General features: G+C 36.4%; 1 protein-coding gene across 2 annotated transcripts in view; it reads right to left on the reverse strand.

The window, feature by feature from the left end:
* The window catches only part of SLIT2 (slit guidance ligand 2), a gene marked incomplete at its 5' end in the record, with an annotated part of 272,507 nt that overhangs the window by 99,435 nt on the left and 159,631 nt on the right, over positions 1-13,441 (reverse strand). For both annotated transcript variants that reach the window (XM_082315199.1, XM_082315198.1), the window contains 2 exons: positions 1,337-1,408; positions 12,067-12,138. In XM_082315199.1, the coding sequence (XP_082171325.1) occupies positions 1,337-1,408; positions 12,067-12,138 (144 nt within the window). The remainder of the gene's footprint in view (positions 1-1,336; positions 1,409-12,066; positions 12,139-13,441) is intronic.

Genomic DNA, 13,441 nt, shown 5'->3' on the forward strand with positions numbered 1-13,441 from the left:
AGAAAGGCTTGTATTAAAAAGCACAATAACCAGATTAAGCCATCACTGGAAAAGTTATTCTGTCATATATATGAGTTCTAAAGATAAAAATCTCACAGAACATCAGGTTTACTGACAGAAAACCAACAATTCATCAACTTCACAACTAGATATAATATTGAACCTACAGTACATTTTACATGGCTTTATACCAGAAAGTTGACAATAGGCTTGTTATTCTATAATTACAACATAAAAAAATGAAATTTAGCTGTCAGATCCATTCACTCATAAGAAAGACCAACTATTGCTTAATAATAAAAAACTTTACCATCAGCAGCTCACACATTCTTTAGTTTCTTGGACATACAGACACTATCTATTGCCTAAAAATCTTCTTTACTTCAGAATCTTAAAAAACAAAACAAAACAAAACAAAACAAAAAAAAACCCTCCCTCACTACCCCCAAGGTGTTGTGATTTACCAAGTGTGATTCAAACTACCATGAAGTGACTCACTGATACACAAAGTCTTTCACTTCTCTTCACGTAGAAATCCCAGAAAAATGGGACATTTTGACTGACAGAGCAAATATTTCAGGAATGCTTCCTGTGGCTCAGATTCTTTGGGAACTGCGGCACTTTGCTCATTACAGTAACTATTTTCAGGTCAGAGGTCACCGATGATAATTTTGTTACCTTTAGCCTCACTGATGGCCACTTTGAGACAGTGAGAAAAAGTATGCAAGAGTATTGCAATACTAGCCTTCAGTGACATGAGAGATATTTTTCTACACATATATATACTTACACACATAAAATTTAAAATGTTTAAAAAAAATAAGTTAACGTGGACATGCTAATCATCTTAACATATAACAGTAGTATTTGATAGAAAAGTGCCTCTCTGAAAACATCCAAATTGTCAAATATATACAGTATATTGTTCCTTAAACAGAGTCTGAAAGATCAAATTGATGTCGGAGTATACAACAAAGGCAATCCTGAAGATGTTCAGCACTTCAACAGTGATGGATAATTTACAAAATTAATTGGATTCATTAATACTGCCCCCCCCCATTTTAAAAGGAAATATATTCTTTTTTTACAGTATCTGCCATCTGCCTTTTTTTTTTTTTTTTTTTAATTGTGTTTAATGGCTGTCTTGCAGAGTAAAGGAATATCTCTGCCTCTCCACATCTTTTTACCATTTTAGAGTACATGGAAGTGGATTATTTTAAGACATCTTTTCACTAGACCATCCTGACACCAGGCTGCAGCTCATAGATAAGCTTTTACATTAGTACTCCCCAGATACTGAGCTCTTGCTACAAGTAAGAGATACAGGAATACTTACAGCACTTCCAGGTCGCGCAGAGCCCTAAATGCCCCATCTTCAATACAGCTGATCTGGTTGTAATCCAGTTGCCTGTTAAACAGATTAGGAAGGTATTTGTAAGGGAGACAAGCGCTGGCAACGTTAGGTGCAAAGAAAGCCTCCTGAAGGGCCGGCAGAGCTAGGCCACGCTAACTGAAACGCTCTCGCAAATACGCTCATACGCTTGAGACTGTCACACAGCATGCTGGCCTGGATGCTGCCACAGAAATCCCTTTTTGTTCTGAACTGTCTGCGCAAAACAGCAGCGCTGGGAAAGCTCCAGTAAATAATAACTGCACCTTATATTAAATGCCAAAGGAATGCAATTTCATTACATCAAGAAAAGCTATCCATTAAAAGCTCTCAGCGTCATCTTGCTGAAACAATTTCATTAAGGTAAAGGACGGTAAATCACTTAATGTCACACGCATCCCCTCGGTGACCTAACAGAATCCATTTATCAGAGCAGCCCAGCTGCATGTTAATTCCACTCGCCGCGGCAGGGACCGGCGAGAGACACCACTTTTAGGGGTCTCGCTGCGTGCGTGCACGCCTGGACCGGGTGGGAGGTGCGGGGGCGTAGGGGGGGATTTAGAATAATTACCTTCTAGAATGTTTCTGTATGTAGAAATAATAGTGTCCAAGGTATTTACATATTTGGTTACTTATCTCCTTTAATTCTGCTCCAAATGAAACTAGCATTTCTGCTGTAACCTTCAGTATGTGGTTTTCTACGTACTTTGTGTTCTCTGCAATTATATGCAGATAGGATGTTGTACCGGAGCGCTTGAATTCTGGACATAAAACTCAGCAATCCATCCCATACATTATTAATCTTTCAGTATTAAGTTATGAAAAATTTACATTCATTTCTCTGAAGAATATTATTACCTTTTCAATTCAAAACATTGATACAGTACATACTGCCCCATTAAAAAAGTCTGCTGAAATTAACAACCATGCAAATACAAAATCCCAGTTTCTCTGCTGATAAAAGCTTTTCCTGTAAATACTGCCACACGTCTGGCGCATTTCAGGGCACGACTTGCAACGCAAAGATGATACAACCTCACTTTCAACAACCAGAAGATCTTCTCCAAGCCAGTAACTTGTCAGTGTCAGATAATATATATTATGAGTAAATGTGTGTGAACAATACTAAGAAAATGAACAAAATACAAATGAACTCTGCCCTTCTGTCTTCAATTATATATTAGCTAGCAGGGCTAATGAGGCTTTTACTAAAGCATTTTCTGTGATTCTTCTGAATCTATGATAACATTTTACTTTATTAATAAATCATCACACTCACTGTTGAGTGTAATGTACCAACTTCTATAAAGTTCTTCTAGTTTCACCCACATTTTTCATCTGAATTACTACTACACAGGAATAAAATATTGTCATAACTGTAACAGTGTCTGTGTTTCTGTGTACTGAAAGCTAAACGCAAACTATCATTTCCTGGATATGATCTTTAATCATTTTGGTGCAGTGTTACAGCACCAGTGCTGCAGTACTGGAATATTTAAGCCTACTTTCTCAGGCTCCTTCAATTTTTACTAATGAATTTCATTTAACAATTAAGTTAATAGCCTTTTTATTTTAAAGAGGTAAAATATATACACAGTACAATTCTCTAACCTCTTGAACAATTTATCAAAGCTATTTAAATTAGCACAATGGCATGAAATGTTACCCTTGACACAATACAAAAGAGAAATTGTTTCCAGACAAATTGGAAAAATCTTTTAATGCCATCAAATTTGCCTAATGCAGTCTGCAGGTTAATCTGTAAAAGGGTGAGCTGTATGTTTGCCCATATCTTATTATCCTTAGCTGTCAATGTATAAATCAGTGCTGACACAGCTTCTTCTAAATCATCCATATTATACACAAAGGAAAATCTTTTAACAGTAGAGAGAGCACTTGAGCAAATCTTGTCCTACACAAACTGAAAGGCAGATTTCTTCCACTAGACTGGCAGCAGTTGTGGTGCACCTGAAAACTTTTGGACTTCTTCCTTTAATGAGTCACCATGACCACTACCTTAGTGAAGGGTGAGTTGTTTTCATTTGACTCTTCTTACCAGAAAGATTACTCTGTTTGCACTGAACTAATCGGTTGCTTTCAGTTTGGGGGAAGGGAATTTTGCAGGTGGGAGAGGAGAAATATTTGGTAGTTTTATAAATTATTGTCTTTGAAAGATACTGCTGTCTTTATGTTTTAGATGATCTTCCATCAGTTACAACCATGATATAAAACAATCAGACACACACCATGAAGAACAATTGGCATGATATATATTTTTTAGGCTGTGAAAGGTACATGACTTTGAAGACTGTGTGCCTGTCTTGAACAGCAATTTATGGTATTTGTGTTAAGGTGAAGATATCCACTGCATATACAATCCAAACAGAAAGTTAGACAATATTTCACAACCAGTATATCATTAACTTATGATGTCCCTCTCACAGATATACTGAAGCAGTCTGAATTCTTTTGGATAATACCGGTTCCTGATAGCAAGTTGTGTGAGTGCTATGACTTAAGACATAAGCAAAAATACTAGAGAAAAAAAGCACATACTTCTCCAATTTTAAGTTATTTTTAATGATTTGGTTTTAGCATAATGACTTTCAAAACCACACATAAAAATTACAATACTATAATGAAACTTTTCTCACCACTAAGTTATTGCGCATACCAATAATCCTAAGTCCTTTTTAGAAAGCTTTTTTTTCCCCTGCGAGTTTCTTTTCTTCTTTTCAAATTATTAAAACATCCTGAGAGCAGAAGCTGATCAGACATGGATCAGCAACTCTGGCCCATCTGCATCCTTCCCCTCTCCCCAGTCTCTCTTCATCACATCTTCCCCCCCTGCCCCATCTCCATGTTGGGTGTTTTCTGTGTGGGATCTCTCCAACCCTTTGGAAAGTCGCTATTCCTTTCTGCCCACCCTTCCACAAAGCAGGCACTTTGGCAGTGCCATTCCTGTGAAGCTCATAAAATGCCAAACAACAGCTGTCACATTCAAAATCTTCCCATTGTCACAGAGAATTAAATAGGTTTTTGCACCCATATCTGCAGCATTACCTGGGTATTTCATATACTTACTAATCTCCTGCTATTTGAAATGTTACTGTTTATGTGAGTTCAGCTATAAGAACTAGTAAGAACTAAATAAAAAGCATTCACCTAATACAAAAAGTCTGCTTTAAAATGGTTTTTATTTATTGCTTTTGCTGATACATCTTACACTGTAGAAACATGTTGCTAACTTTTATTTTCTTCCCTTTTAGCATATGTTGTCTACCAGATAATGATAAATAAATATCTAAAAATAAACCTTGTTATCCCACAAGAAAAGCATTTAATGACTAGCAGAAGATGTTGCATACATTTGAAAACTACTACCCTCATACAGAAAAAACTGTTATCTGACTGACAGAAACCTTCTTTCTTTACTCATTCATAGAGGCTGCATTAAAAGTTGGGACAATTTCAGTTAATCTGTCTGCTTTACTCTCCTGTTCTTCACGGCTTGAGGACACTCTGTGGTCCTATGCAAGGGAGGCACTGTGCAGCTTTACATTATTCTCCTTTGTTCAGAAACGATTATATTCCCTCAGAGTATCAACTTAATGTAAACATTGTTTCAGAATTCATCAGAAAAAGGCAGAAGCCTTTCTAGATCCCTACACCAGCTTCCTCCCTGGTAAAATAATTAGAAAATGTTTCTAGTTTTAGCACATTGTATGCTGGATTTCACATCATTAAAATTTTTCCTTGGGAAAAGAAGAGAATGCACAATATTTGTCACTGCAAGAACATTTTTGGAAACAATCACTGTTTTTAATGTCTCCTTGTATTTCTTACAACAGAACTGAGTTATGTTTCCGATTTCTCAATTCCCAATTTCAATTTCAAGAGGAATCAATAATTTCAGAGGCATTAGTTCAGAAAGATGTAATAATATCATGTAAGAATTTATTCTAAGTTTTTATCAAACTCCAGAGAACTTCGTGTTTCCCGTGACTATTACTACTTATGGCAATTATTCTTTCATTTGGAAGTAATGTACTTTTTTCCTACTCGCCGTTTATTTTGCTAACATAGTTAATTTTGTTCTTTGCTAAATTTTCCCTGGGAAACATTCTGAATGAATACTTTTCTTTCCTAATATACAAATTATAGCAAATGATTAACCTTTTTCTTTTATCCTAAAATTAAAAAGCAAGACTTACAAATACTTCCAAGTAAGGCATACTTACTGAATAAACTAGAAGAAAAGGGAGAACAGATCTACAGTTCAATAGCTCCATTCCCCCAAAATTTTCTAGCACTCTACTTGGCTAAACTCACAAGTATCTTCCAGAAGCAAAATAAAAAAAAAAAAAAAAGTCAAAACAAACCAGGAGAATGCCATGAAAAGGAGGATGAACACAGAATGAACAATGTATAAGTTATGTGATGCAAAGATACTATCACATCGGTATGACTTCCCGGAAACAATGCAATTTAGCAATTAGATGACAAACAGTATTAAGACTACTATAACGTGGGAAGCAAATATATTCCTGTTCTATCATGGAAGCCATCTTAAGCACCTATCCCACGAAAGTTTTGTTAGTTTATTTAAATATTAATTAGAAAATCTATCTGTAGAACCATTTCTACTTAGTTACTCTACATATCAACAAACCTCCTTGCAAGTCTCCTCGACATGATTATGTCACCCTGCTTAGTAAAGCAGAGGCAGCCTCACTTTCCAAGGTAGTTTAGATACAAAAGGTCCTAAAGGCTCCTGACAGTCCATCTAACTTTTGCATGAGACTTTAACACTTAACAGAAGCATAAACTACTTTTCTTTAAAATTCAAATCTTCAAAGAGGATTTGCTTTATTCTTGGTACTTGACATAGCCAAATAAAATTTAAGGATAAAATTGAATCCAAGTCTTCCTACAACAAAGTTTATCAGCTCAGTTCAAATTAATCTACCTCAATTTGCTTTGTATTATTCACAGGCAAATCTATAGGAAACAACATAAACCACAGCAACATTTGATATTTTTCCTAGTAAAAGCATAGGCCACATTTTTCATTAGGGTAAATTCAGATACAATGCAAAATTTGGTCTAAGTATTGGCGCTTATCTTATCAGATGAAACCACACCTACTTCAGCTGCCTAGGTTTTATTCAACTAACATTTATTGTCACTCCAATAAACTTCAGATAGATTGTTAGATTCTACGTATTTTAGACTTTTCCTCAGTGGTTCAAGTGCCTAAAAAAGACTTTCAAGGAAGCTCTTGATTCACATTCAGAGATTTCTGATTTGAAACTCATCTTCAAAGCCAAATGCTCTGGTTGATTTAAAAACATAATTGACTTTAACATTTCATAAATGAATTTGTTGACAAAAAATAAACTGTTTTCAGCAGGCCAGATTTTAGGAAAGTAGTCTGTAATGAAAATAACAACATTAAAAATAGTATTGAAATGGTATTTATTTAAACAGTCTGAAAGAACAGCTTTTTTCCCAAAGGCCACAAGATCGCTGACCTGTTTGACAACAAGTTTTAGGAGGCACTAGAAAAGCGTACCTGTTCTTTTCTTCGTTCCTTTAGAGCTACTTTTGACTTCAATAAAAATCTTAAGTACACACTGAATATTTTTCACTAACATCCTGTGAAAATGCTTCTTGATGTATACCTGAAACACAGGTGGCTGAACAGAATAGTAGTTGGATTAAGATTCTCACTAAGAACAAGCATGAGAAATAAGCCAATTCTAAATTATTAAAGCATGTCTTAGACAAGCAATGCGTTTCGATTAGCACTTGTACAGGTGGGTAGACAAATACACTTCCAGTTGCAGTGGAATTTTGTGCATGATCTGAGAAGAAATCAGTAACTAGAACACCTTCAGCAGGACTCTGTGGTTTTCACCTGCTAATAAAATTGAACTTCAAAAAAATGTCCAATCATTGACAACAAAGATTAATACAAAATTCAGTTATGCCTTTAGTGACAATGCCAGTTTTAAATCTTTCATAATAGGCATAAAAGAGGCATCAGGGCAACACCAAGTAATATTAAACAAGGTTTTGCACAAAAGTTAGTGTAATGGGAAGCACTTTGAGTGGATGCTGATGTCTGTCTCTCTCTCCACTAATTCTCCATTTTCCCAGCCAATTTAATCTGTCAAGTTATTACATTGCCCTACAGCCTTTATCCTTGGGGTGACAGCTACAGTGTCCCCCACTTGCTGGGAAAAAATGGAACCAAATGACCACAAAGGTACCAAAGAAGAAGGTAGTCCGAAGTAAGGCCAGACTGTGACAAGAAAAATGGGGCACAAGATATTTGCAGGAGATATGATGAAATCATTCCTTGGTATTTTTGGTATCATTTGATGTTGCACATATTTAGCATCACAAGTCTGCCATGATGTTGGTGTATTCCTTTCCATCCTCTGCCAAATATTGATTACAGAGCAGAAGAGGAAGTTTGAATCTTAGAAAATTTTACATACTTCAAACAGAAATATCGTAATATAATAATCATCAGAGCAGGGGCCAAAATCTACTTCTCAAAAACTGAGCATAGCACTATTGTTATTTCAGTGGTGTTTCATATTTGTTTGCTTTTTAAGCCCAATTATTTTTCTTCCTAGTAACCAGAGTCAAGAAACAACCCATCCAAACTCATAACCTGTGCAGCTAAAGCATTTCCTTACCATCTTAAATACAAATAAAATTCCTGAGGTTGGGGACATTTTAAATATGTTTCACATTCAATGTGAGTACCGTATTACCAGGGAGGGTTATGAAATCATCATTAACATGCATATTAAAAAAATCTGTGTTTAATTTCCAATTTATATGATAATTTCTATTTATTTTTAAAAAACAGTGGGTGCCACTGTGTTCTCTGAAGGATGTAACTTCTTGGTGCCTATTTTTCTCCCTGAAAAAGCAGCAAGTTAGGACTAACTTTCAGAATTATATTTCCAGAATTTGCACCCTAATTTCAAGTCCCAGATCAGCAGCTATACTAAAAGTAGATTATTCTTTAAGTCATTGCCCTTGAACACAAAAATCAAGACTTTGAGACAGAGTAGCTATTTTTTTTCCTACATTTGAACTGCCAAAATACTGGATACTGAGCTTCCAGTCTGGGGAACCTGTACAAAATAAGCTTCCTTCATTTTTTGTCACTTCTGAAGAAACTTGATTCATTACCAACAATTGGGCTGTATTGGTGAGAGTGAAGCCAGGACGCTTTGTCTGGCATTTTTAGATGACATCTGATTTGTGCACCCAGTCTCAGCCTCCCCAGCAGAAGACAGACACTGATACGCTGGGCTGAGTCCAACCAGGACCACCAAGATGGGAGGCGTGGAGCAGCTGACATTCAGGGAGAGGATGCGAGAAATGCATTTGTTCAGCCTTAAGAAGAGAGGTCGAGGGGGGATCTTGTTGCCTACAACTGCCTAAAGGGAAGGTACAGACAAAGCTAGATTCTTCTCATTTATAAGACAAGAGGCAAGAAACAAGTTGGAAAATAGGACATTCCAGTTAGATATAAAGTAGGTTTGTGGGGGCTGATGGGTTTTGGGGGTTTTATGTTCTTTTTACTATAAGGGCGTGGCAGGTTTCCTGGGTTGTCAATTTTCATAATACCTTGCCCATTTTGCTTTTATCTTCTACAGAATCTATACTGAGAATATTATTAAGAAGATGTCCAGAAAGGAAGTATCATAGCCACATTTTATGGAAATTAGACAGCTTCTTCTCAGAAACATCAAGAGAACTCTAGAGCTAACACATTAGCAGGAAATCAACAGATCATAGTGGTATCATCAACCTTAAAGGAAGCAATTTCCTTCAGATAATCTGCATTAACATCTAATTCCCTTTGCTCTGTGAAGACTAGAAGAACATTCTTTGGATACAATAAAATGTTTTCCAAATTATTCCAACTCCTGATTTGCATGGGGAAATATTAAGGGGGACTGAGAGAATTGTGTCTCCATTCAGGAAAATAAAATATCTAATCAGGTCAACTTCTGTGAGATTTCTCAACTGCCTTTGAAACAGCTTACTAGAGCTACTGTATTGGGTGGTTACCACTCATTGCATTTAAAAAAAAGTCTCTGTAATTTATATTGAAATTGATGTAATTAATGATGGTACACAAAACAAATCCTGAATTTACAACATGTTCTAATACTGGTTGTACCTCCACCTATCTCTTCCATAAGTTTGGTTAACATCTTTAACATTATGCTCAACTACTAGGCAATTACAGAAGAAATGCTGAAATTAGAACAAAAACTGCATTCTGTTATGGCAGTTCTTCAGTAAGTATACAGAAATATTTGGTTCCTGGGCCTTAGGTTATTTGCCCAATAGATGCTAAATTTTCACTTCGTTGTTTCCGTTGTTTGCAGAGTGATGCTTTCTACACCTATCACTCACCAACTGTCACCTTAATTTTCTTGAACGATGACATAAAAATAGTACAGTTCTTGCCATCACCCTTCTCTAAGTGTAATGTCCAAGGCCAGATGGAAGGCTAGGGTTCAAATCTCCTTCTTGCCTAAGCTTCTGGAAAGGCTGAACAGCCTGATCTAGTTACATAAATGCTGTGCTAGAATCCACCTGACTCACCCCACAAACTCGTCATTCTGATGCTCACATCTATACCTCACACAATATAAGATACTCTTCTTGAATGACCAGGAACATAGGTAGCATTTACAAGACAGAGAAATGTATTTCTTAGGACTTTCAATTGTGGTGGGATCATAAAGATTTCAGATTAGGGTTTTTTTTCCTTTTTTTTTTTCACTAGGACCATCAATAAAGGATGTAGCTGCAGTATTTACGCTGTCACAATAAACTATATGCCACAGATCTGATTTGGACTTAGTGGCAATGCTATGGCCTTTATGATTTTTTTAACAAATTATCTCCCAAAAGAGAAAGGCTTTAAAGGGTGGGTCTACTGTTTTATGCAAGTTTTAGACATAATTCAGGATCCTTACCTTGAAAATGCACACCAAGATATAAATATTATCTTAGCTAAAGATTAGCATCCTAATTAAGTTTCTGACTGGAATTATCTCACAATGTATAAGTATACTTATTAAATTCTAAAATACTGCCCTGTCACTAGAAAAGTCGCAATGATGCTGTTATTTTTACTACCAGAGTTCCTTTCTGTACCTGTATCAATTTTCAAATATAAAAGATCATGCAGAAAAATGCAGGCTTCTCCTTGTAGCCAAGCTTCTTTTAGACCAAGAATAATGACAAGACCAGTTCTGAATAGCAACTCATAAAACATCAATTAAACAAAGTAACAAAGCTACTTTGAGAAGCGCTTGCATGTTTTTGAACATAATAGATTTGAACATAATAGTTTTTCCATTGAGATGTGGTAGGACTTCATTGCAGGGAAGAACCATATCACAAATATGGTTAAATAAAAAAAAAAATAAAATTTTCTAAATATCATTATCAACTAGGCCAAACTCTTGGGTATTCTGCTAAATCTTTGAAAAAAACGCCCTCCTAACTGATTTGTGCGCAGTGTTGTGGGCAGCAGAATGAAGTCCATCACAGGAAGACAGAAACGCAAAGGGCTTCCTGTCCAGTCCCCTCCTACTGAGGATATGACATCATGTCGTTTCCTTCATAATCACAGAACACTCCATTTTCAAAGTTATACAGCTAGAAAGTTCATCTTTTTAACACTGGCAACTTCAATTAATAAAAAGTATTTCAATAGAAAGTACATGAAAACCTCATATAATGACTTAATACTTCCCTATTTTTATTGATGCCACATAAGATAGCAATTACATTTTTTCACAGCTACATCACACTAGCAGCTCCATAGTTTTTCTGGAACCCACTAGTGTATGTCCTCTGTCTTTGTTGGTTGTTTTTAAATGAGGAGTCCTCAGCTTACAGCAGGGGTTATAGCTTTTGAGTGCATGACCTTACATTTCCTACTATACAAGTTCATCACAGTCTTCAGGTCATTCAGCTCTTTCAGTCCACTAAACTGATCTACCACTCTAAACAGAAAGACAAAAAGTCACTGCTTTCCTTTGTCTTGAAACTCACATATTTCTACATTTAGAAGCCATAAGAATTCAAAACCTGTCCATGAACTTCAGGGTCACTATCTTCAGGAAAGTGAGTATCTGTCTTTTAGAAAAGACTTATTTTACCACAGGAGAAAACTGCATAAGAAAAGTAGTCACACAAGTACAAAAATATATGTTAGCAAAACTAGATAATAGCATGATTTTTCTTTCTTTCTTTTATACAAGCTAACAAAAGGCAAACTCTTAGGCCCAAGGCAAAATGAATTTTTCCACATGAAACAATTAAATGTTTAAAATAGCCTGACATTAAGATATTAAACTCAGGTTACCATAAGCAAATAGTTATAATGCCTTGTTGTATTCAACTCCATTTCAATGTTTTAGGTTTCATATAGGGTAATTTTAGGATGCTTAAGATACGTTAAAGTATTTTGCCAAAACAAATGGTACATGTTGTCTTTATGCAGATTCCTTAAGTAGCTATAAAAGGGCTTAGGAAAAAGAGATCTCATGCAAGAAAAGGACACTGTATTGACAAAGCATTACCATCAGAATATATGCAAGAAGGAGGAAAATACTTACAGATTTTTTATGTCTACTGCTCCTCGGAATGCCTTCCTTGGTATTGCTTGAATCTGATTTTCACTAAGATCACTAAGAAAAAAAAAGTAAATTAAACTTAAAATCTGCCATATATATTTCTTTATGTGTATATCAAAAAGAACATGTAAGGAAATAATTTCAGCCATTACAGTTCAGTCAATGTTTCCAATGAAGCTTATTTTATTACCTTAACTGATTAGCAATTGAAGACAAAGAAGCAGCAATAATACTCAAATTAGTTTATTTGTGTTGTACTAAGTAGCTCCTTTACAAAACAACAATATATATGCCAAACAAAAAGCAGAAGCATTATATAATTTAACAATGAAGGCCAAACTGATTTAATTTTTAACTGATTGATTTTACTTTTCAACCAATTCCATACCCATGACATCAAATGTTTGATAGTAAGTTCAGCTTCATGCAATGAAGACTGAAAACAAGCAAAAAGAACAAGTAGCAAGTTGTTGAGAAACAACAACCATCAAGCTGTATAATGTCTGAGATCAATATATTGTACTTCTTGGTACAGGTACTAAGGGAACCGACCAGGCAAGATGCCTTCCTCGATTTGTTGCTTATTAACAGAGAGGGTCTCATGGGTGAAGTGGTGATTGGTGGCTGCCTTGGCCACAGCGACCATGAAGCAGTCAAGTTAAAAGTCTATGGTAACAGGGAAAACTGCCAGCAAGACCTCAACTCTGCATATGAGGAGAGCTGACTTCAGGCTGCTCAGGGAACTACTTAGTAAGGTCCCTTGGGAAAAAGCTTTTGAAGGTGCTGGGGTCCCTCAGTGCTGGTCACTTTTTAAGTACCACCTCCTAAGACACAGGAGCAGGCAATTCCAAAATGTCAGAAGTCAAGCAGGTGAGGTAGAAGGCCAGCTTGGCTGAGTAGGGATGTTCTAGAACTAAGGTGAAAAAAGAAAATGTATGGCCAGTGGAAGCAGGGTCAGGCAACATGGGCGGACTACAGAGGTGCTGTTCGCCACTGTAGGGAGGAAATTTGTGTGGCCAAAGCTCAACGAGAGCTGCAGCTGGCCAGTACTGTGAGGGACAATAAAAAGGGATTTTTTAAATATGTTAATAGCAAAAGGCAGGCCAGGAATAACATTGGCTCGTTACTTGATGAGCATGGTCCCCTCACAAACAGGGACATAGACAAAGCAGAGACGTTTAATGCTTTCTTCACCTCCTTCTTCAACACTGATGATGGGCTCTGGGACCCCCAGAACCCTGGGCTAGAGAACCATGACTGCGAGAATGATAAACTCCCAACCAACCCCAAACTTGTGTGGCATTTGCTGCTCCAGCTGCATCCCTATAAGTCAATGGGGCCCAATGGGGTTCATCTG

Source organism: Platalea leucorodia, assembly GCF_965183815.1.
Source record: "Platalea leucorodia genome assembly, chromosome: 6".
Classification (NCBI taxonomy): domain Eukaryota; kingdom Metazoa; phylum Chordata; class Aves; order Pelecaniformes; family Threskiornithidae; genus Platalea; species Platalea leucorodia.